Genomic DNA, 25,653 nt, shown 5'->3' with positions numbered 1-25,653 from the left:
AATTTTTAACCCAAACAATCCTTTTACTGATGTCACTATCAATTACAAATACATGAATGTTTGACAATTTGTAATAATAAGTACAAGTGCAACTAGCCATGTTGGCTTTTGTTGGGGCCTTCAACTCTAGTGAGAAAGTTACACTCAACTTTAAATTCATATCTTTTACATGTTTTTTTTTTCTAACTGTATCTAGGGTTTTACATGTGGAAGACCCAATTTACTTTCTTCAACAGTATGTTACTAGATTTATTTTGATCATTGTTGTTAAGGAACCATGCAATTCACTAGAACACATAAAATTATAACCAATGAGGAAGACTGAGTAACTCAGTTTCTTGAAAGAACTATTTTCATCTAAGAAAAAAAATAAAACTAAAGAAAATTTGCTTTTTCTGTTAGTAAAGACCACAGAAAAGTACAAATATTTTCAGGTGTTAAGAACACAAAAATGGGGATGCCTCGGTGGCTCAGCTGGTTAAGCATCTGCCTTCTGCTCAGGTCATGATCCCAGGGTCCTGGGATCCAGCTCTGTGTTGGGCTCCCTGCCCAGTGCAGAGCCTGCTTCTCCCTCTTCTCCCCACTTGTGTTGTCTTGCTATCTCTGTCTCTCTCTCAAAAAATAAATAAAATCTTAAAAAAAAAAAAAAAAGAACCCAAAGATGGTGGTAAAAAAAAATAAACAAAATGTTTTCCCTTTTAGAAAAAAACTTACAAAAATATTTCATATACTGTACAAATTGGCAAAAAGTAGCAAAGAACTCATTTATTATAATGGGACTATGAAATTGAGTCCTTAAGTAGCCTATAATTTCAATCTTAGCTGTGTTTCAAATCCTGCAAATGTGAACCTTCACAATACAGTGTACACTGGTCAATACATCACCCTCAACTACCTATACATTTGGACATACTTTATATGAGCAGGTTATAAAACAATAATGTAGAGCTATGGATTCTAGATCACTTACTACTAAATATCTACCTGGGCCTCATGCACAACAACTCAAAATTATATTACTGGCAACTTCCAAATTTCTACATGTCATGGACCTTCTGAATAGCTTATTAACAGTTGATGCCATATATAAAAGTACCTGCTAGGACACTGGCTGTAGGCAAAGGTGAGGGGCAAACGTGTGCCACAAAAAAAGTTTGGACTGGGATGGGGATAACCTACACTCAAAGTTCTTGTAATGTTATCATAGTGCAAAGGATGGACCAATATAAGGGCCTCTGGCAAAATATCCACTCCTAGGCCCTCAGTATGGAGATCCTAGCCACAGTGATGAAGAGCATGGATTCTGGAGTTAGACTGCCCCCAGGCTCCACCACTAACTCTGACCTTGGGCAAATCACTTCTAAGCTCTGTGCTTCAATTCCTTTATCTAAAATAGAGGTGATGGTACTGAACTCCCTGAGTCATTTTAAGAGTCAGATGAAACAATCCATGTAAAAACCACAGAGTACCCAACATTAACAAGCTGTTGCTCAGAAACTACTTCCCACTGTTAGCTATTGGCCTGAACCAGCCAGCAGGAGGCAGAGAGGCCCAATATGTAAACCCCCATCTAGCCCCATCTCCACCAGAGATGGACACATCTTCTATAAGCAATGGGAAGTGGACTAGTCCAGCATTCTACTCTCATAGCATTCCTGAGAATGTGTCCATCTTGGAATAGACACACTCAGAGATACACAAGAAAACCCCCAAGTCATCTACCATCTGCAATGTTTATGACCCTCAGACTTGAGCCAATTGCCATTTGGCTTGGTTTGCTCTCCTCAAGAAATGTGGTTCCAGATACATATGAGTCAAGAGCCCTTCCTCCACAGTCACGCGTTCTCAATCTGCCGGGTCTGACTCTCCAAGGTTTTTTCCATTGTTATCATGGACTTAACATGACCAAAGTGCTAGCTGTTCAAGAGGACGAACTCTACTTCAAGATTGAATATGAGTCTGAAGAAGTCAACAGAATAGCATCCAAAGAAGTATTTTTGTGACACTAATTGTTTTTACCCTGATTATTTTAGCAGGACAGGCTACCAAAATTGCAGGGCCCAGGACAGATGAAAATGCAGGATTTGAAGATGGTGAAAGCAGAGCATTAAACCAAGGGCAAAGACTCTTTAAGAGCAGACCCTGTGCAAATGCATTGGCTGTATGTCCACGAAACAGGCCCCGAACACTAGTATCCCCTCTTGTGAGGAACTTAGACAGAAAGCCTAAAATGTACCAGTGAGTCTGGCGGAACATAGTTTATAGCTCTAGAGGAAAACAGTACCCTTTTAAGAATCTATCCTCTTTACAGTCTTACTTTAAAGGGTGTGGGATTATCACTAAGATCTTAGAGCTTGTAGGCTCCCTTAGAAGGTGAGTAAGCAAACAAATACTGTTTCAAGTTCTTTATTTACTTACATAGTGGCTGGAGTCCTTATCATCCACCTTTCTTTTTTTGATGTCATTGGGAAATTCAGGCCCATTTCTGCGTTTATCTGTGCCCCTTAGACTGTCTGGGACCAAGAGAGAATTACTCTGCAAGAAAAAAAAAATTAATCAAAGATTCCTTGCCAGGTCTCTTTGTACACATAAAAACCCAAACTGGATGTGACCGCGGTTTTAGAAAGGTGATACCTACACAGCCTTTCATTCCATGTAATTCATCTCGGCTGAGGACTTTGATGGCAAACATTTATAGAGGTTCAAGCACTTAAAAGGGAGACCCTGTCTATGCAATTAAACCATCCAGAGCCTGGTGGATCCTTCAGGCCCTACTCACTTTAAATGCTCTTGCATCCTTTTTTCTGTTAGAGAATCGGGAGCTTGCTGTTTACATGTGGATGTGTTTTTATTCTCTCCTATTGTGATTTCCTGGTCAGGAATATACATGGCCCGTGAGCAGAACCTGAGATTATTCTATCAGATGTACTCTGTGACTAACAGTCAATGTGTGCCCCTCGAAAAAGACACACAGAGAGCAGGTGGGATTAACAGCAGGGCTTCCTAAAAGGCAAATCACATTTTCCACAGCAACAATGAAGGAACTCCTTTGAATTCTTTTAATTTACTGTTGAAAATAAGATTTGGTGTTCCTCGCCAACAGCACTGAAATTTAAGACCCAAAGCGAGTATTTCAGCCAGTGAATCTTCAACAGCAAGGCCAGCTCCGCTGCACAAAAGCAGGAACGAGCACTAATCTTTTCTACCAGCCACACATGATACTTTCATTCCCATGTGCTAAGTACGAACTGTTGACCCAAAGAAAACAGGCATTTTTAGATATTTGGGGGGGGGGGGGGTCACATGATCTGACATCCCTTCAATTCCCATCTCCCCTCAGGCTAAGGCATCAGAACATGTTACAATGAGTCCTTTTAAGTACAGGATTAGCATATGCAAGGGGGCAATTTGTTCAGTGATGTGTTAGTGCCTTGAAGGATGCTGAAGGAGCCATGCAAAAATCTCCCACACAAAGCAGATAACTTCAATTTCTCGAAGATGTTGGAAAACTACCAGGGTGATGTCCAGGGTCAACAGACAATTGTTACCTTTCTCTGCCACAATTTAAAAGAGAAGGGGCTGGGGGAAACTTTTAAGTTAGACCACCTCTAATGCAATGGCATATACAGGAAGCAAAAATTTAAAAGCCAGTGGGGGAAAAGGGTAGGGGGAAGGGGTATCTTTGCTCTTAACCAGCCCAAGGTAATCAGCCAGGTGGCTAGGTGTCAGAGCTCCCTCATGGAAACTGTGGACCCCACCATGGGAGCATTCCCAGCTCAACTACACACAGGAAGAAATCAAAACTGGGAGCCAGGAGGCAATCTGAATCAGCCTCTTTGCCCACTGCAGGGGCTGACACTGAAGTGAGCTGAGCTTTGATTCATGACCATTCAAGCTACACAAATGCAGGAGGTTTACATAAAAGCAGAGGGAGGGACTCATGCAATTCAATACGGGGTGGCTTAGAGTAATGTCTTTAGCACAGTGTGTGGGGCTGAAAGGTGAGCTGGCTGGATCCCTCTACTAATTACCGTGGTAAATGTCTGCTAAAAACTAACCCCTCCGACCCAGACCCACTGGCTGATAGGACACAGGAGACTTCACAAAACTCCTCAAAGTGCTAATGTGCACTCCAAAAAGGTCAGTCACAGAGTGGAATAGCAGCTTGTGCTCGTCTGTAAACAGTGTCCAAATACACCTGCCTGGGTCCTAGATTTTATCAGCATTCAAAATCTCCTTGTCCAGACTGATCAGATGCGCTGAGGGCAGCACCAGAGAACACTCAACTTTACATTTAAACCAGTGCCCAGAAGAATGTGGCACAGCCTTGGTGTCCATTGGCAACTCTAAAGTTAAGGATCTCTCTGCAGGGTCACCTTCAGAGCCTTCCTGCTGTAACCAGCACCGGGCATCCAAACCACTCAGTTATTCAAAGACAGCTTTTTAACGATTTTATTTATTTATTTATTTATTTACTTATTTATTTATGATGTCAAGTGGTACTGTAAACATAAAGGTAAACTAAGCTTCTGTTAGCAACAATGCAATTTCTGTTAGAAACAGTAACATTTCTATAGTTGGACCTGTAAGTCTGACAAGCTTTGAGGCCTCTGCTTCTGCATGTTAGAAGTTACGGCTGTAATTCTCGCTTGAACGGCTTAAATGAGGCCTATCATCTGAATAGGTTTTGAAAAGCTCTGGAAGTTCCTATAAATTCGGATAGGGCTAGTAATTAGCACTGCTACTTATGTGAAAATTGGCTTCATTCAAAATGGCAGACTCAGACAAGTTACAAAACACAAGTCTCATCATACCTTTGATGCAGTAAAATGGATTCAAAACAAGGCAGCAAAGACTGCAGGCAGGGAAGGCACAGAGGAGCGACAGTCAGGAGCCAGGGGTAGCTGGTGCATGGGATAGCACTGCCAAAAGTGGACCACTTCCTTTTACCCTTGTTCCCATGAACCCAGTCTTCGTGGAATGTCCCCAACATCTTCCAGCCCTGACGCTGCTTTCATTGTTGTTCCTGATTTAAGCAAATAGTTCCAGCCTAATGAACTTCACTGTTGGCAATAACAGCTGCTTTGGTTAACTACTGCCTAGGTGACCCTAATCTTTATGATTCTCTCATGCACTCCCCAGAAACCCAAAAGTGACTTCACAGGTATTATTACTGGATGTCTCATGATACCAGAAGTTTGTTTTTCCCTCATGTTCTGTGTTTTCCCTCACACACCAGTTTGTGTTCCCCATGACCCATCAGTCATACTGATGGCCATTATGAGCCATTTTATATGCATTTTAAGAATAAAGAGATTATACCTGGGTACTGATTATCATTTGGATCTTTCAGAATTTATCTGGATTCTATCTTGATTTGTTAGATCTGGACTAGAATAAGATAGCTTCACATTGAATGTTAGCATTTAATCAACATCTTCCTAAATGGAGGAAGCCATTTGCACAAGAATGAAACTGGGGTTGCTTCAAGTATTTTTTTTTTTTTAACTTGTACATCAGAAACACAGAAGGTAATTAGGGTCACAAGTCTGAAGAGGCCAAAGCAGCCCTAAAAGACTTCCCTGTTCATCCTCTTCACTCCCCTCCTTTTATCTGGAGGCTGCCCAGAGAGGGGAGGCGATTTACCTAAAGTCACCAAGCTCTTCACATTAAGTCAAGGCATCTCTACTCCCAGAGGAGCGATTCTTAAACTCAATTTATAAACATAAAATACTGGCCCCCCACATATTTATCACTTAAAAGTCACACTGGCTCTTTAACCATTTAACATTCTCATTGGACATAATAATGCCTAATGCATGCTGCAGGCTTTTTCTCTGACTGCCTTCCAAGCTCCCCAAAAACCACAGTCTCTCTCTCTCTCTCTCTCTCTCTCACACACACACACACACACTTGGTTTTATGACACCAAACGAAGACACACATACCCTTGGTTTTATGACACCAAACAAAGACCATAAACCTAGAACAAAGAAATTACATTCTACATTAAAATGACCTGAAAAGTCCCAAATGCCTGCCTTTCCATTCCTGAAGCCTGCCATTTATAATCCAAGATGCACAGCAGAACAGGCCTCAGTAGTGAGGAACAAGTCATCCAGAGACCCACGGCACCAGTCCACGTGATGACAGTCATGGCCGATGGCTGTTCTGCAGACATAGCTGCCACCAGACTTCTCCCAGAGTCCGTATTTTGAAAGATTTTAATCTACCAAACAGCATTCATCAAATAAAGTTCATTTTCAAACATTTAATCTGCCAAATAAATATTTAATTGTGAATCAGAGGGGTTTTTTTTTGATCAGCATGAGATCTCATGTTACCACACTGACTGATACACTCTAATTCTAGCCAAGAAACTCAATGTTTTATTCACCTTGCAGCTGGTGAAATTTTAGTGTCTGCCAGAATTTTTCAAAAACGATAATTACTGGGCAGATTTCTATTACAAATGTCCCGAGGTCTGGGATTTTTGAGACTGTGTATGTAAGTCTCCCTTTGTTTTAAAATTGTTTTAACTAAACAAAATCATTTTATTTACTTTGTGTCTTCCACAAGAGCTCAAAATTGGACATTTATACCGCCCTCAGGGGAGATTACAAATCTGAGCAAATCAAGGTCTGAAAACACATTGACTTCAAAACAAACGAAAATTCTACAACCATAATGGTTTTCCATACCTTATGTGTTGCACACTTAGGGGAACAGAGCCAAGTAAAATGATAAAGGGAGAGGTATATCTGACAAGTCTCTGGAGAAAAAGGATCCCCGTGGAACGCTGAATACCAGAGTCAGAAAGAGGGTCCATAAGACCTGTTAGCCTCACTGGTATGACTGTCTCTCCATTTGTAGGTTAACTACACATGAAATGAATAGATGAGGCACAAGGACAGAAAACATGTACCCCAAGGGAACACTCTCTCTTCAAAAAAACCTGGAGAACTTACTTTTAAAAAAGATTTTATTTATATGAGAGAGAAAAAGAACAGAGGAAGAGGGAGAAGCAGACTCCCCACAGAGTAGGGAGCCCAATGTGGGGCTTGATCTCAGGACCCCAGGATCATGATCCGAGCCAAAGGCAAATGCTTAACAGACTGAGCCACCCAGGTGCCCCAAATCTGGAGAACATAAAATCTCAGTGTGCACCCTCACTGACAAGAAGCAAACTGTTGGCTACGATTAACATATACTTCCTGAGGGTCATTTTTTCTCCCACTCACAGTGGCATGATGGTTAAGGCAAGTTCCAAGACTGAAAGAGTTATTCAAAGAAAAGAGAGTAGCAGATCTCCTATTACGACTGGTGTCCACTACCTCGAGCTGCCAAATCCAGATCACAGTATTCTAAATGGGTGAACCATGTTTTATAAAAACACATACCAGCACTATCCTCTGCTGCAGTTTTCTGGGTACAAGGTAACTAGAGACCTGGCAGAGGGTTTGAACCTCGTGGGTAGAGACGCACGGTCATTCTCTTAATGCCGAAATAAACATCCAAATGCAATAATTAAACCATACCTTCATATAAGAATGTCTGATGGTAAGCGTTAAGAGCCTGTTGAACTTCAGAGAAGATTCGTTGAATCAAAAGAAATCGTGACGATCTGGACTTCATATTACCTTTATTCTCACCATCTGGATAATGATGTTTCTAGTTCATGCTCTGAACACCCACTCAAGACTGAGGCAGTGAGACTCAGATACTTCAATATGGATAAAACCCCGTCTTAATGCCCTTGCTCCAAGACTTTCACTTTTTTTTAGCAATTTAACAGTAATGGCTGTTCATGTAAACGGAGGTATTCTGGAAGGTAAACTCCAGAAAATATGAAAGAGAGCAAGTTTAATGGAATGTTACACTGTCAGTGTTACCACAACACTCGTTACAGAGCCTTCATGTAGCCTTCATTGATTCTGAGACCTCAAAGCAACTCTTCTGCCAACTGTGTCTAAACCCTGAAGCCACCAGCAGCAAATCTGAAAGGAAACCCCACTCATGGAGACAGCAAAAGCTAGACAGGTTTCCCTAATGTGAAAATAATGCACATTATTCAAATGGATTTCTTTAGCTGCCATGCTGATTCCCCTTGGGAACTTTCTCCTCCCGCAGGAAAAGTGTTTGTGTCAGAGGTACAGATTGGAAACTCATGACACCTCATTTATCCTCAGTTACACTAAGGCAGTGGGAACCTAATTTGCTAGCACACTCTACACTGACAATTAACTTCTCGGTGAACATTAAAACAATTAGGTAGTGACGCACCCCCATAACATCTGTGTGCCTTCTCCATCTACACCTGGTACCAATTAAGCCATCACCCTGCGCTGTACTCTTTGCTGCAGTCCGATGGGTCATTCACAGATTCTGCCTGACATTTCAACAAATGCATTTTTAACCCCTAAAACCAAAGGGATCCCCATGCATCGACTGTGAGAAGTGTACGAAAGTAAAGATGGGTGGAAATGCGTCCACTTGGCAACTGCATCACATCTCAGGAGCCCTGGCTGTGAAGCAGGTCTGAAGGGTACACAATGATTTTTCATACAGTTTGAATGCAAAATATGGGAAAGAACCCTGAGTTCTCGTACCTCAATCTAGGAACTCAGCACTGTCAGATTGCAGCTGAGTGGTTTAGTCCAGACACCGCTCAGGAAGGAAGGTGGCCATGCAGAAGGTACAGACCCAGTAAACACATGGGCTGGAAGAGGCACTCGAGTACGAGATAGATAACCCTGGTGTCACCTGTTAAGCTCCCAGTTGACAAACAAAAATGTTCCTAGGACATTCCACCCACTCTAGGTTAAGGAAAATAGCACACACACACACACACACACACACACACTTTAGAGCTGACAATAAATATTATTATTTCAATATAACTTTTAAATGCCCTCATGACAACTTCATTCCCCTAATCAGGACCTTGGTGACAGCAAAAATCAAATCTGTATTTCACAGTTTTCAAGAGCCATTTTCATAGAGCTATTTAGTTGTCATGGTCCCTCTTCGTTCTCCAATCCCTGATGAGATACTTTCTAATACAAGAAACCGGAAAGCTCCAGGTCAGGACTTGCCTGCAAGGTAACCTGGATGTCTCATGGCACTCACATCTACCTCTCCTCATCTGAAAGACAGAGACCTCATTTCTTGTTTACTGCGTTTCAGAGGGAATGATAAAAATGATCATGGGGCCAAAAGGAAAATAAAATTTTTAAAAACCTGCTTTCGGGACGCTGGGGTGGCTCAGTTGATAAAATGTCCGACTCTTGGTTTTAGCTCAGATCATGATCTCAGGGCCCTGAGATCAAGCCCCACATTGGGCTCCACATTCACTGAGGAATATGCTTCTCCCTCTCCCTTGGCTCCTCCCCCTGCTCTCTCTCTTGCTCTCTGTAGAATAAATAAAATCTTAAAAAAACAAAACAAAAAAACAACCCTGCTCTAAATGGTGGACGTTAAGTTTTCTAATTACGGAGCACAAACAAATCTGAAAAATGTTTAGGAAGGAGGAAATATTGTCTATCTGACTTTCTGGTTTTTTAGAGTAAAGATGCCCAATGTCTCTTCTTCGGAGTGAGCAGGAGATACAACCTGGAGCCTTTCTCCAGTTACACGCAGGTCCACGCAGGTCCCGATAGCCACCGGGTGAGTTAGGGCATCCACAGTAAACCACACCCCCGCTGGTACAAGGACAGACCACGCCCAACCATCTAGAAACCACTGTCACTTTCCTGTCTTCCCTTCTCACAGCAGGGATGCAGTGAGCAGTTCTCCCAGAGATCTCTTTTTTTTTTTAAGCACAGAGTTTTAAATTTTGCCAAAAATGAAATCTGCTGCGACAACTGCTTAAGAAAACTTAGTGTTTTCCACTGTACCTAAATATTGAAATTTTAGGTGACTCATCTCAGTTTTATCCTTCACTTCCACGCAATTCCTTGAAATGTCAGGAGATCAATTCACAAACATTTAGGCAGAAACATTTCGTCCCTTCATGAACTTGAGACATTTCGTCCCTTCATGAACTTGAGTATCATGAGCCTAATCAAGTTCGTAATGGGCTAGGGTCAGTATCATGCCCCCTCCACACTGAGAAACATCAGTAATTGCCCACATCTCCATAACTGCCTCACACATTTAAAAACAGGCAAAGAAACCATCAGTAACTACATTGAGCATGACTAATAATGCATTTATTGCTGTCTTGCTACTTTGTAGGTTGAGAGAATGGGGAGGACAATCCCTAAAGGCTTGATGTGCTATGTCTGAGAACTTTCTGCTTGTGGTCCCTAAAACCCCTCACCCGGTAAGGCAGCCTCCATCACCAATTTATAGATGACGCTAGGGGAAAGTTCAAAAGGCTGACACACCTGGTCACACACATTTCGTCTGTGCCCAAATGCCACAGAAGTCTGTCCAAAACCAGTGTTCTTTTTATCACCCATGGCTCCATGGTGCCATGGTCCTAACGAGCTACTACTGGGAGCTGATGTGATATTTAAAAAAAAAAATTTTTCAGAAAAAGGCCAAAATTTCAGTAAAGTATTTTCTGAAGAAAAACTCACGTCTCACATTTTCCTTGCATTCTATGGTGCTGAGTGAGATTTGAGAAAAAAATCATGGGTGGTCCTTACTAGGATCTGGTCCTACCAATTAACTAGTTAAGCAGAACAGCCACAGAAGAAACACAAAGACACCACCTCACATTAAATAAAGTGATGGCTGTCATCACTATTTTAAAATAAGCTCTAAAGATGAAGTTGAGGTCTACAAAGTCAGTTACAGGAGTGATAACACGGTCCCTCAGAAAGACATAATCTAAATCTCTACCTCCATTAATTAATTGTAGGATTAGAGGTATCTAGCTTCCTTGAGCACGGTGTCTTATTGGTTAAGATGATGGTTTTGCATCATTATGACCTCTAAATACATTAACAGTGCTTACACTTTTCTGGGCCAGGAACCCCTTTTGAGAATTTGATGAAAGTTATAATCTCTCCTCACAATTATAGAAAAGAGCACCAACCCAGAACACTATGCACACAATTTTAGAGGGGGTTCAAGGACCTTCTGATGCCCACCCATGTATCCTGCCTAAGTCCACAGACCCTCTGCTCTGGAATCTCTCCCTGACACCTATCCCCATTATCTCCCTCTTCCAAATGTCCTGACATGGATAGTGCTGACATGTGTTAGGCATTCCACTGGTTTTCATTTAACAAATATGTGGCTGTGATATTAAAAGATAATTATTGTAAAATGGTGGCAAGTACAACTGACCCTTGAACAGCTCGGGGGTTAGGGGTGCACCCCCGTCTCATTCAAAAGTCTATGGCTAATTTTTGACTCCTCAAAACTTAAGTACTAATAGCCTACTGTTGACCAGAAGCCTTACCAATAACACAGTTGATAACATATAACATGTATTTGGTACATATATTATATGCTGTATTTTCAAAGGTAAGCTAGAGAAAAGAGAATGTTAAGATCATAAGGAAGAGAAAATATAATACTGTACTTTGTTTATCACAAAAATCCATACATAAGTGCACCGGCACAGTTTAAACCCATGTTGTGTTGTTCAAGGGTCATCTCTACATGTAGTGCCTTACAGTGCTTGGCACATAGTGAGTGCTCATGAAATATGTGTTAAATGAATGAGTATCAAACACACGTTCTAGCATATTCTTTAAAAGCCATACAAGGCCTTGTCAATTCTCTGATTCAAGGTCTTTCAAGCAGACTTATTAAAGACTGACTTCAGCCAAAATTGAATACAATTCATCTCTAAATTAATTGAGATAGCCAAACTTTTTATTACTACGTAAGAAATAAAGTCCTTTTTGCTAGGTCATGTCATAATTCTTCACTCAACTATAGCACTCACATAAGTAGCTTTATGTTAAAAAAAGAAAAGCAAACACGTTTTGCAAATTAGTAAAAAACAGTAGTCAAATCTTAATTTAAAACCAACAGCCAAATAGCAAAATAAACCCTCCTAAAAGTTATTACTTTTATCATTCATCTTTCTCAAAATGAAGAAAGTTAAAAAATAGTGTCCATTAGTACCTTCATTTTTTCCTTGGGTTTTATAGTAAAATAGGCTACAGTAAGGCTCATTTGTCTTTCTACCTTAAACTAGAAAATGTAGTAATTTTGTCACTAAAAATAAACAAACACAAACTATCTACAAACCAGTTTTAGACTCATAGATGAAAATCCATACACACTCACATTCCCCCTGGGTTGACAAAAGTCCCTGACTGCTGAGCTTGATATATTTAATCATCATGTTTGTTCAATACAAAGAGAACAGGAAAAAAAATAACACTATGTACCAACGTAGAATGCTTCAAAACTCCTTGGTCTTATTTATGACAGAGGTTCTCCATTTGGTCCAAGGACCCGTGAGGTTCCCAGAGACCATTAAAAATCTCTTTGGGGACACATCTTCTTCCTATATCTCAATCAAAACAACATAATTGCAACAGACAGGACGCAGAAGCTGATGAGACTACGTCTATCCTCTACTCAGTCATGCACTGAAGAGATCTGGAAACATGCCACACAAAGCCACTCATTCCACCATTTTTTGTTTCGGAAAATAGTTCATTTTCATTAATAATGTTATTGATGGTAGCACAAATTAAGAAGCTCTTTACCTGTTCTAGTTATTGCCACTTTTTAAAAAATTTCTTAATCCAGAGAAATTTCAAAATATATAATCCACATAGAGAAAAACTGTCTGGGGTCATCAATAATTTTAAGATGTAGAGATCCTGAGACCAAGGTTTGGAAACCACTGCCCTGTAGCAACTCATTGGTTTGAAAAAACAAACAAACCCAAACACGAAGAGTATAATCAACTTTCTCTGCCAAGTAAAATTCGACTTCATAATTCAAACCACTTTATGAAATACAGAAGTATTACAATATTTTATGTACTACGAACATACATCATCTCATTACCCACTGCATCTCATATTCAATTTTACACAAAGTTTGAAGAGCTATTTCATTTTATATAACTGTAGCGAAATCCCACTTATGTGGACAGTGAACAGCTTTGTTTCTCTCTACAGACCGAATTAAATGTTTAGGTTACAAATCAGTATAGTTTTCCCATTTTATACCAACACCACCAAGAGAGGTCTATAAAAGTTAGGCAGGAAACACAGTATATATACTATTCTGAAAATACCCATTAAAATTATCATTAAAACTTGTGGAAAATTTGATGCGAAAGAGACATGCAAATAACGCATTAAGTAACCATTTATTTTGTTTTTGTACCGATTGGGTTTCTGCAATGTAGCTGCCATATTTTGACTTGAAAGTTCAGATTGTGAAAACATGAGGACCTAAGAACAATGGAAAGTGAAGGATGGTTTTGCACTTGGAGGGTACAACTCCTCACCTTCCTCTACTCTACCTCCTCACTTCCCCAGTGAATTAAGTTCTTGCTAAATTTGTCAGCCAAAAATACAAATTAGTATTTGATACACTGAGACACACACAGAGGTGTGGAGAATGCCTCTACTGGGTTCTGGTTCATCACTCCTGCCACAGAGCCTCAGTGAAATCCATACTACAGAACCCCTCCCACAACTATCTAGAACTCTTGCTGGAACTTTCTATAATCTTAGATCTAATATTTCTGTCACCTTCCCTCAGTGCTTTGAGAAAGGGCTTGTAATAGGTGTACCTACCTATCCCTGACCAGAGCTACATTTCCTGTGTTGCTTTACACACAGTAAGCACTCAATAAATACAGTGATTTTGGATGAAACAGTACCGAGAACAGGAAGCTAAAGTTAGAAATACAGTTCCAAACCTAGAATAAGTTCAATAAATTAAAACTTGCAGCCGACTATAGGTCTGAGGGACAGGAGCTTTCTCAATATCTTCCACCATCTCTGTTCTTCGGGATTAGGGTTTTATAATTAACACTCTATTGAATGAACATGGCATAAAAGAAGACAATCTACAGTGACACTGAGTCAGCAAAAAACATAAAGGTCACCTCCATCAGTCAGTTTATTTAGGTTTGTACTTTGGGAGTAGGATATTTTATTCCATAGCTGGCATTCTTTTTCTCCCTTCTTTCTTCTGCTCCCAACATTGTCCAGAGAAAACTTACAGTATGAGAATTGCAGAACAGCTAGCCCATCCTTTCACCCTTATCCACTGCCCCCAAGGCATCCTGAAATATAAAGTACACCAACCGACTTTTGATTTTGGCTTGGGTCACGATCTCAGGGTTGTGAGATCGAGCCCATGTCAGCCTCTGTATTGAGTGTTGAGCCTGCTATAGATTCTCTCCCTCCCTCTCCCTTTGGCCCTCTGGCCCCACCACCATCTCACTCCCTCAAAAGAAACAAAACAAAGAAAACACAAAACAAAATAAAGTATACCAAGTTCAGGCTCAAAGAGAATTTTAAAAGCAGCCACTGTTCTACACAGAAGAGGGAAAAAGAACTTTCCACACTCAAATGATTTAACTATCTTCCCCCAAACTCAAAAAAAAAAAAAAAAATCAGAATGATTTAAGAGTTCAGTATCTCAGTTTTGTTACCATATTCATATTTAACCTGCCATGTTCAGAAAGAAAGGAAAGGAGGAAAGGAGGCAAAAATCGAAGGTTATCCTCGCTGACAATGGGCCATTTTCTTACTCCATTTGTTTGCTCCACAACATTTCAGAGATGCATTTTAGATCCAATCTCCCCACAGCTTACTGACAGATACATGTACAGACTGAACGTGCAGTATGTAAAATGGGTGAGATTTAGGCTGGTAAAAAAAATGAACCCCATAAACCTAGAGCCTCTGTCCACTGAATTTCCCTGTTTTTAAGAGCTTACTCAGACGCTCAGTTCTTTGGTCAAAAATAAATCTGAAGTTCAAGTTCACCCTCCAAGGGCAATTATGAAAAGAAAAGTAGATATGGAAACCTAGCAACTAAGATGCATTTGTAGAGGATAATGAATGGTTTAGTAGAAATAACACATTACTAACCAATTTCACATATGGATTGTGACCTCTTGCCTGTAAAACTGATTTAAGATAAACATGAATATTCTTTTAAACTACAAGCAACCTATAGTTGGAATGCAACGATAAACATATTTTTAAAGTAGGCCTGGGGCATGTACAGATCAAAGTGTATTTCCAAGTGAGTAATCATAGCAGACAGCGTGGCCTCCAAATCATGTCCCTCTTATCTAACAAAAGTTTTATAAAAAAAAAAAAAAAAAAAAAGGCCGGGGGAGGGGGAGTGGATAGTCATATTAAAAAAAAAAAAAAAAAAAAAGAAAGAAAGAAACCAGGTCACTGAGAGAGACAGCATATGCATGTCTGTGGCTGTGTTTAAAGAAAGGCAGCTTGGGGTACGTTGCAGGAAGGGGAATGTGTTTTATGTGCAGCAGGCGTTTGAGTACTTACTGTGCCCGGTTCTCTCTCTGCTCCCGAGGTTACCAAGAAACGCACAGACATGCCCGTTCAGACACAGAGGCAAGAACAGAAATAAAAAAAAGGGGGGAATAATTAGAACACAAGCCCCAAACAGGTTTAAAAATGGCTTTTATTTATATAAGTCATTGCACATTCCTAATACAGTGATTTCCTGAAAATTACAGTATTTTTTGTAAACATAAGATTTACAGTTTAACCATACACAAAGCCTATTTTTTTATTTCTTGACAGAATAAATTACTTTTCTTCAAAAAATTAGTCAAGTGCAATTTTGCCCAATATTTAATGCATACTAGAATTAAAGCCTATGAAACTAAGTAGTAACAGATGCAATTATCAAACCTTTCATTTGAACACATTCACTTTCAAATTTAACTTCTTATTTCGCCCCATTTAACAACATTACTTTCTTTGAAAATTACCCAATTAAGCAGTTAACAGTTTTCCATAATATGGTACAGGCCACTGGCATTAACTAGGCAGTTGCCAAGATGTCAAGATGCCTGCAATCTAAAGAGATCGAGAAATCTACAGATGCCCACGTTAAACCCTGGAAACTTCCAGGGAGAACTGTGTTTCAGTGGCCAAGCTTTGCGACAGTTCCTCTTAGCTCATTGTTTGCTCTCTGTATGGGGTGGGGCTTGCTTTAGCGGTGCACACAACTTTGCAGCACTGTATGAGTATTAGGACCAAGTCCTAATCTGGCTTGCCCGGCCTCTCACCTCTGTGGTGCTCTGCATCGTGGTGCTTCTTGTCATCTTTTATTGCCAAGTGAGACTGCCCACTCAGAGCACTGGACAGCGCCAGGAGGCCAGCGCTGCCCCCAAGGGGTGGGATTCCAGGAGGCTGAAGTCCCGAAGGGTGAGGTGTTAGGGGCACTGGGGGGCCATGGCCATGAGAAAGATGCTGAGCTTGCAACTGCTGCTGCTGTTGATGGTGGTGGGAGGGGAAGGGGAAGAGGAGGGCAGGGAGAGGAGGAAGTGAAGAGAGGATGTTGGTAAGAGGGAGAGAGGGAGAGAAGAAAGTGAGAGAGAGGGAAGACATGAGAGGAAGGGGGAGAGGAAGAGGTAAGGGAGGAGGAGAGATGAGAGTGAGAGGAAGAGGAAGAGGTGAGGGAGAAGGAAGAGATGAGAGAGGAAGAGGAGGAGGAAAAAGGAGGGATAAGGGAGGAGGAAGAGATGAGAGGAAGGGGTGGAGGAGGAAAGGGAAGAGGAGGAGATGAGAGAGGAAGGGGGAGGAGGAACAGATGAGAGGATGAGAGGAAGACGAGGAGGGAAAAGAGGAAGGAGCAGAGGAAAGTGGAAGTAGCAGTAACATCCAGGGGGAAGTATCCCCAAGGTGCCCAAGAGGACAGAGGAAACACAGTAAGAAGTTCCACAAGCACACGAAGGGGACAAAGAGACAAAGGGAGGAAAGGGGGGAAAATGTGATTAGCATTTTCAGTTCATCAAAAGCTTCCATCTGCACAGCTGTCTCTCCCCATCTTTCCACAGTCTAGCCCGAGACCTAGGGCCACTGCCTCCTCCTGGCATGGCTGCCCACACTGTGGCGGCTGGGGGCGGGGAGCCAGGCCAGTCTGTGAACCTCCCATGTTAGATCCACCTCTAAGCACCTCCAGGGATGTAATCCAGTCTGTCCCCGAATGTGAGACTCCTCCTGATGTCAGGAAGGTTAAAGTAGGGGGGAGGGCGTAGACATGTAACCTATAAACCAGTAACTCTACTCTCTACTGGTCACCAGTTATGAGGTGACTCTGTCTCCCCAATATTCTTGTGCTAGTACCAGCATGGTACAATGAGGCGCAACCAAAATACTACCTTAAATTAACAGAAGTCTGAAGAAAGACCCAGCATCTCTTAGGCACCCCTGCTCCACCCCCTCAAGGACCCCTGTGTCCTTACTTCACTGAGCCCTCACAGAACCAGGAGGAGGCCCTGACATCCACCTTTCACAGAAGGAACCATGGCACAGGATGTTAACGAAACTGCCGAGGTGCTCCTGCCAGGAGGGAGGGGTGTGGGGTCCCAATATGATGACTCTCATGGCTGCACTCTGGTCACCCCGGGGGTGAACTCTGGTGGCCACGCTGTGGCAGCTAGAAGAAACCACAGCTGGAAGAAACTACAGCCTAAGATTGTTTATGGCTTCCTTTCTCTTGTGCACCCCGCCCCCCAAATCTACCCTTTCAGTGTCAGAGGAAAATACTGAGACCCAGGAGGCCTTGACTGGGAACCCCGCTGTATGGGTCTCTCCCCACAGTGACCCAAGTCCCCACTCCCAAATGCCTTGGCCCCTCTCTCTTATATGCCAGAAGTCAGAAATCTGTTCACACTAAAAAGTACCGTTGTTCTCATATATTATATTTAAGAGCATGTTGTAGTAAATGAAAAAGTATCCAAGAAATGGCCCCTGAGCCATAAATCTGGCCACATTTCAGCTGTCCAACATAAAACTCGTTTTTGATGAGACAGTAAAAACGATTAAAGCTCAATTTCTAAGGTGTAATGTTAGAAAATTCTTAAGATTCTGATTTGTGCTCACTTCCCTGGGACTCAATTACTCGTTTATTTATTACCCCCTCGCGTGTACTGCATATATTAAATCTTCATGCCAGATCTTCAGTAATTTCTACCCAGACCACTGATCTTTAATTGAATCCTAAACATGCTTCCCGCCCTGAGAGTAAGAGAAAACTGCACCTGAAAGCCAGAGATCGGTGTCTATAGTCAGTTTACAGTTTGCAACCACTCCTAGCATCTTCTAAAAAAAATCTTTAGGAGTCCACCTGGTCTTGAAACTCCTCTACTTCCCAGAGGGAAGCACAGTGCTCATCAGGGGACAGGTGGAAAGGGGGAGAGAAAAAGGTCAGAGCAGCCAGCATTAATAGTATTCTTGGAAAGTATTTATAAACCCCTCATTCACCATTTGAGATCATAATAACAATTTCTCTACACATAAAATCACCTTCCTGTCATCCCAAAGACACTAATTCTTGCTCTGTCACCTTTTAAGAGCTTGGCAATAGCAAGACATAAAACTGGAGAAGCTGGCAGCAGCGCCATGGTCCACTAGGCATGCTCATTAGCACTTAATTAGGAACTAGACACCTGCCATAAGAAATGTGCTCGGAGAAGGATGAGGAACAGGTCTGCCCTCCCAGCAATTGCTATCATTACTTAGAGAAATAAGAGCTATGTCCGGCTTCTGGAGGGGAGTGCAATGATGCATACACAAGCAAGTGCAACGGGGTAATTAAGCATGGCATGGATTACAAGATGAGAGAAGCCAAGAAGAGGGGAAGAGATTTAACTACCGGGTGGGGGGCACCATCCTCTCATCCCTCTCTGCACACCCTGTTCCCCCAAAAATCCAGAACAGAGCCACCAAAAATCTTTTGCAGAGGTGTGATGATTTTATGTCACCACAAACGCATACTCAGGCAAATGTATGGATGCACAAGAAGGAAGTAGAGCTTTGCTGCCAAACCCAAGTTGGTTTTTAGAAAGATAAACTAGAAAGCGTTCTATGATATATGATTAAAAAGAAAAACCAGCTCGCGTAATAACGGGACTTCACCACAGCTGTGAAGTAGACCCACGTGATTAAACCCCACATTTAGGCTAATAACTATCAACAGGGATGTCCAACAGCCTTAACTGCCCCAGGGAATTCCCAACTCTACCCAGCTCTGGTTCTCCAGGATCCTTGAAGAAGGCTCACTGTTCCTTATTAGAGGCAACCAAGTTCCTCCTTCCCTTTGTTGGCCATTTCGAAAGCTTCTTCCTCTTTTTATTTTTATATTTTATTTTATTTAGTTTTTTAGAGAGAGAGCATAGGGTGGGAGAGGGAGAATCGTAAGCAGGATCCATGCCCAGCAGGGATCCCTACACGGGGCTCAATCTCACAACCCTGAGATCATGACCTGAGCCAAAATCAAGGGTCAGATGCTTAATTAACTGAGCCACCCAGGTGCCCCACGTTGCTGCTTTTTTAAAAAAAAAAAAAAAGCAAAAAACCTACCAAATTGGAAAGAGTACTAAGTAGAGACAGGATGGATCACAACTACTGAAAATACTGTAGGTCTAGGAACATGGACATTGCAGCCTCACATTCTACTTCTGCTGCCATGCTGGGCTCCTAGATCTCCCCCTGCCCACAGCTCAGAACATACCCAAGGCAGGAAGGGTGGGTATCGTAGATCCTATTTCACAGAGGAGACAGTGGCTTGCCATGGGGCTCACAGCCAGAATGAGAATTGCAAACTTTTCAGGATTTCTCCTGAGATCCCACAGCAGCCCAGTCACATTCACAAGGAATTAGACGGAGTGGTCCCAAGAATGGGGAAGGGAGAGGGCAATCTCCTTCTCCAATGAAGACCTCAAGTCTTTCCCTTCCCAGGTAAGGGGAGGCTCTTGAGGGCATATAATGCCACACATCTTGAGACAATCCACCCTCACCAGAAATGAATCCACCTTCCCATGCAGCCTTAACAGCAGTGACAGATGAAAATTTGTTCCTAGATCTGTGCCTCATGAGTCCTACTTCTGCAATCCCCACTTCCCAATACCCCATGCCCCTACATCCAAAAAAGGATCTCTTTAGCTCCAAGGAAGCTTGTGAAGAACCACCAAGCCAAAACAGTTACAGCCATGGCTTCTCTCAGAAGATGATTAAATAAAAAGTGTCGTGTCTCAGACAACATACACAGCAACAGATAGAGGGCCCACATCCAGGAGAGTAAACTACTCTAAAAAGACAGCCCACCTGTCCCATATGTGTTTGGAAGGATATTTTTCTGTCGGCAAGGCTTACCTGAGACAATCCAGTGCCTGGCACCTTCCCCAAAGGGGGAAAAAAACATGAATGCTATCTTAAAAATGTATTTTAGAACAAGCGAGATACTGACATCACTACACAGCCAGTGAAACCTCAAACAAACCCAAAGGCTCTACTAACTGGGGAATCTACATGCATTGGTCCCCCATAGACCCAAACTTGCACAGACCAATGAGGAAATGGAAATGTTTTTCAACAGGACAGCAGGTGTGGGAAAATCCAACCTTCTATCTCATTACCTTACACTCATTAGTAAATTTTTTTTAAGTTAATGCTTGCAGACTTATATAGCAAAGGACATGCAAGCAAACTGTAAAGCCATCAGAAAAGGCATTCTGGATGAGCAATGGTGGCTTTAAGCAATGCAGGTGGTTTCTCAGATGACCAGTGGTTATCACCCTCCTTTCCCCACCCTGGGGATATCTGGCAATGTCTAGAGACATTTATGGTTATCACACCCTGGAGGGGGGAGGGGGGGGGGAGGGGATAGGGATGAAGTGCTCTTAAACATCCTACAATGCCTAGGACAGCACCCCCACCCCCATCACAGAGACTTAACAAGCTCGAAATGTCAACAGTGCTAAGGCTGAACATTTTTAGTCTAGATCTAAGCTGGAATTCTGTCCCATTACATTAGAATTCCTGTTCTTATACAGCAAGTGACCTGACAAATTGCTGACTTAAAAAAATAAAAATGCTTGTCAACAATTGTTCACTGTCCTTTCATCACCATCAAATACCTTGTCACAACTCAAAAAGTAAGCATCTGCTTCCCAGAACCGACTCCACTGACAATTTTAAAATAAAACAAACAATAAAAAAAGTTCATATTTCATCAAACAGCTTTAAAATACACTGGAAACTTCCATGTATTGGGGGTTTTGTGCCTCAAAGGTGGCTGCATAAAGGTTTCTCACTGTTGACAGAAGGAGAGACATGCACTTGCTCTTACCCAAACAATGTGGACAGGCTGGGAGTCAGACAAGGAAAACAAACACCAAACCCTGAGTTAATGATAATGAAAACCCACAACGAATAAAGTCACCTCATCCATGTCAAACAACAGCCGCACATTCAGAATTTTAATTTGCATTTTACCTACTGCGTCCAGGGTCAATTATGTTACTATAATGAAATTGACTTTGCTGTTTACATTTGGAGCTTTAATGTAATGGTGTAGTGGTTTCTCCAGTTGTGTTTCTAAAACAGCTGTAGCACGTGCTTTATCACCATAGAACTGCCTATACAACTGGAAAGGACACTGGAATGAAAACGAAGGCCGACACCCACCTTCACCTCACTAGACGCTAAGCTATTTATCACCAACCACAGAATCAACTTGAATTTTTGAAATTTACCCTGCTTTATAAACCTGAGGGAAAACCATGCCACAGAGATCACAAACTGTACCCAACCAGAGCTAAAACCATGCCCCAAAATAGCATCTCTAATGCTAAAAGCATGACAGTAAGTGGCATTTATAGCATTTGGTATTTAAACACTTTGAAAAGAAAAAAAAATGTGAAAAAGCAGCATTTGTTGACAGTTTTCTCCAAATCACTCTTCCTCGATTTCTGCTATTTCCCTGTTCTTTAAAAACACGCAGTTATCTTGGGAGACTGCAGAAGAAGAAAATTGGCATGCCGCAGGAAACAAGCAGGAAAGGGGGAAAGAGCGTGTAGGAAAAGAAACATCATGGATACTACTCTAGGAGTTATCTGAAAACCTTCCATTATGTGAATGGCCTATCTTATGAAGAGGGGCAGGAGTGATAAACAGGCAGAAACTGCCTCCTGGGGGTCAAGAATTCTCAAGCCACTTGAAAACAGTTTTAAAAAACAAAACAAAACCAACAACCACCACCCCGAGACGCCATGTCCATGTAGGAGCCCACAGAAAATGACACACACAGGCAAAACTGATGGTGTGTATGTAGGCAGGCACCAGGATGGAGGCCTACAATTCTGAAAAGGATCTGAACTCATCTTTATTCTTTCTGCTTTTTAGCAAATCCACAAAGGCCAACTCATCCTGCAACATCGCCGACTTACCTGCCCCTTCCACCTGCCCTGGATGATGGTAACACTTGTGACAATGATCAGAGCAGTGGAGTGAATGGCTTAAATTAGATTAAGTTTTTAAAAGCCATGTTTATTTAGGTAGATCCACTTCTAAAACCACGTAAGGATTTGATGAAAAGATGCTCAACATCATTAGCCATCAAGGAAATATGAAAATCTAAACCACGGATGAGATTCCAACATCACACCCAAGGAATGGCTAGAATCAGAAAGATGGGCAAAAACAAATGTTGGAGAAGATGCTGAGAAACTGAACTCTCATCCATTACTTTGGAAAATGGTCTGGCAGCTGCTCAAAGAGTTAAACAGTTATCACATGACCCAGTGATAACACTCATAGGTTCAGTCCAGAGAAAAGAAAGGAGATCCACATGACATGTACACAATGTTCATTGCAACGTTATTCATAAACAGCCAAAAGGTGGAAACAACCTAAATGTCCATCAGCCAGTGACTGGATTAATAAAGGTGGTATACTGATATATTATTCATCAATAAGGCTGAAGTACACACGACATGAATAAACCTTGAGAATTATATGCAAAGTGAAAGAACCCAGACACAAAAGGCCACGTTATCAGATTCCTTTTATACAAAACGTTTGGAATAGGCAAACCACAGAGACAGAAAGATCAGTGGTTGCAGGGACTGGGGGATGGGGAGTGGAGGGGGTAACTAGTAATGGATACAAGGCTTCTTTCTAGAGTGATAAAAATATTCTAGAATTAGTGGTGATGATTGTACACGTTTGTACACGTTTGTGAATATACTAAAACCCACTGATTCGTATGCCTTGAACGGGTGTATTTTATGGTATGTAAATGTTATATCAATTTTTTAAAAATGCATAGGTCTAACTCTTAAAATGGGGTGCTCTACTTTCTACTCTGGAAAAGAGAAAATGTGATAATGCCTTCTTCCAAGGAATCAAGTACAAATCATATGAATATACGCAGGAGAATTAAAAAATGAACAACGCCTCAACAAGTTTTCTAGTAACTAAAATCACACTGACTATTCAGAAGAACCCAGACACTGAAGACAAGCCTTGCATTTGTACTCTCAGTAAAAAACTTAACTTGAACCCAAGAAGAAGTAGGATACATAACAGACTTTGCAATACTGCTCCTTCTCCTTGGAAAATTAACAAAAGGGCTGGACTACCGGAATTTAGGTTGGAAAATTAACAAAAGGGCTGGACTACCGGAATTTAGGTAGAGGGCAGATCACTAAATATGTTAGTAGAGCCAGAATATCTAGGCTAGTTGTAGCCCTGTCATTTTCTGCTCTTGGTAGCAGCTAGGCATTATTCTCCTAGGGTGAATTTGTTTTATAAAGAAACTTACAGCTGGGTTATTGTTGGGCTTTCCAGGGATTAACTGCATACTCATAAGAATAAGAGGCTAACCTCATCCTCTTAAACTCCACACACTGCAATCCTATAGATAGCTGACAGCTACAGCCGGAGGAGAAAAATAATCCAACATTTTGCTAATCCTTAAACCAATCATCTCATGCAACAATGGGGAGCCTTTAGGTCTACAACTCAATCTCTTAAGGACAGGAAGCCTCCTTAGAGGACACAACAGGAGTTTGTATTCATAGCCATCCCCTAACACAAACATAGACATCACAAAGCCCCTAGACTTCTTTTGTTTCATACTAAGTTGTTTTAAAGTGTAGAGAATTCTAAGTTCGCCTATGAAGCAGGAATATATACATCTGACCAATAACTGGAGCCCCAAAGGCCTTGACAGAAGTTCTGTTCATGGAAAATTAAGTCAGAATAGGTCCAAATAAATGAGAAAGGACAAACAAGATGGCCTACACTAAGCCAAATGTTTTGAGCTCCTGAAGTTCACACACACTGCTATGAGAAACTGCTCAAATTGTCTTAACATCCATCAGTGGGGCAGCTGTCAAAAATCAGGCATTTTGTAGTATAGGAAGAACAACTCCTACTCATCATCTGGCCATCTCCTCACTCTCTCCTTTCAATTCTATCACAATGACCTGTGCAACCCCTCGGGGCCAGCACAAGCCTTGTTTCCCTTTCTCTTAGGTAAGGAAGCCAATGATGTCTTATCCTTATTTCTGCTTCTTGATTTTCTCTCCAGGAGCTCCCAAAATTTAACTTTTCCCCATCTGTTTTGTTTTTTTAAGATTTTATTTTTATTTATTCATGAGACAGAGAGGCAGAGATACAGGCAGAGGGAGAAGCACGTTCCTTGCAGGGAGCCCTATGTGGGACTCAATCCCAGGACCCCGGGATCACAACCTGAGCCAAAGGCGCGGACACTCAACCACAGAGCCACCCAGGTGCTCCTTCTTCCTTCTGTTTTGAATCCTAAGTTTGTTCATCAAAAATTAAATAGTCAATGCTTCTTCCCTGCTGCAACCTTACTAAAAACCATTCACGTACGGCACCTGAATGGCAGGAACAGAGCATCTGGATGGGTCTAAACTCAAACACAGACATCCATAGAACCAGGGGAAAAGATTAAAGGGGAAGTAACCAGCCACTAGGAGCCACCACCCCTCACAGAGACTTGGTCAAGTGGACCCACAGATAGGCTACAGATACAGAAACAAGGTAGACAGAACTGCAGTTAGAGGAGTCAGGATCGTGCTGGGTAAAGGCTGCCAACCATGGTCTTATCCCTACAAAAGCTAGGCAGGGTAGATGGTATTATCCATTACAGATGAGGATACTCAAGGAGGTTAACTGATTGGACGAGGTCACAAAGCTAAAAATGTGGCAGCACCAAGCATCCCACTCAAGTTCATCTGATCTGGGACCCATGCTTTGTCCAAGGTAACACAGGGCAAATGCTCTTAGAAAGATGAGGACAAAACACCATCAGGTTGGACAGCTGGTCCTCGGATGCCAGTGGACATACAATGACACAATTTTTTTTCAAATTACACTCAGCTAATCATTTTGTCCTCTTTAACCAAAAAGCAATCATCTTCCTTTGAGGATGGAGAAACACTGGCTGCGAAAATGTACAACGGAACTTCCTGGGGTGGAGAGAATCTGCACCCCGAAAGTAGTATGAGTTACAGGGTGTGCACACATGCCCAAGTGATCATACTGTATATTTAAGATTGGTGTGATTCACAATTACACCTCAATTAAAAAAAAAGCCTGTGTATACAAATTTATACATATGTATAACCATAAGATCTGTTAAATTTAAAAATATTTTATTTATTTATTCATGAGAGACACAGAGAGAGAGGCA

The 25,653-nt window shown here is 41.6% G+C and overlaps 1 protein-coding gene across 6 annotated transcripts in view; it reads right to left on the bottom strand.

Moving 5' to 3' along the window:
- The window catches only part of TLE1 (TLE family member 1, transcriptional corepressor), an 86,159-nt gene that overhangs the window by 28,371 nt on the left and 32,135 nt on the right, over nucleotides 1-25,653 (bottom strand). For 3 of the 6 annotated variants that reach the window (XM_077905761.1, XM_077905775.1, XM_077905795.1), the window contains 3 exons: nucleotides 16,214-16,418; nucleotides 15,462-15,478; nucleotides 2,419-2,535 (listed from right to left, as the gene is read on the bottom strand). In XM_077905761.1, coding sequence (XP_077761887.1) covers nucleotides 2,419-2,535; nucleotides 15,462-15,478; nucleotides 16,214-16,418 — 339 coding nt within the window. The remainder of the gene's footprint in view (nucleotides 1-2,418; nucleotides 2,536-15,461; nucleotides 15,479-16,213; nucleotides 16,419-25,653) is intronic. The other 3 variants (XM_077905768.1, XM_077905780.1, XM_077905788.1) reach the window with 2 other exon arrangements.

Source organism: Canis aureus, chromosome 1 (genome assembly GCF_053574225.1).
Source record: "Canis aureus isolate CA01 chromosome 1, VMU_Caureus_v.1.0, whole genome shotgun sequence".
Taxonomy (NCBI): domain Eukaryota; kingdom Metazoa; phylum Chordata; class Mammalia; order Carnivora; family Canidae; genus Canis; species Canis aureus.
Note: the sequence above shows the minus strand (reverse complement) of the source record. Positions and strands in the feature narration are given on the sequence as shown.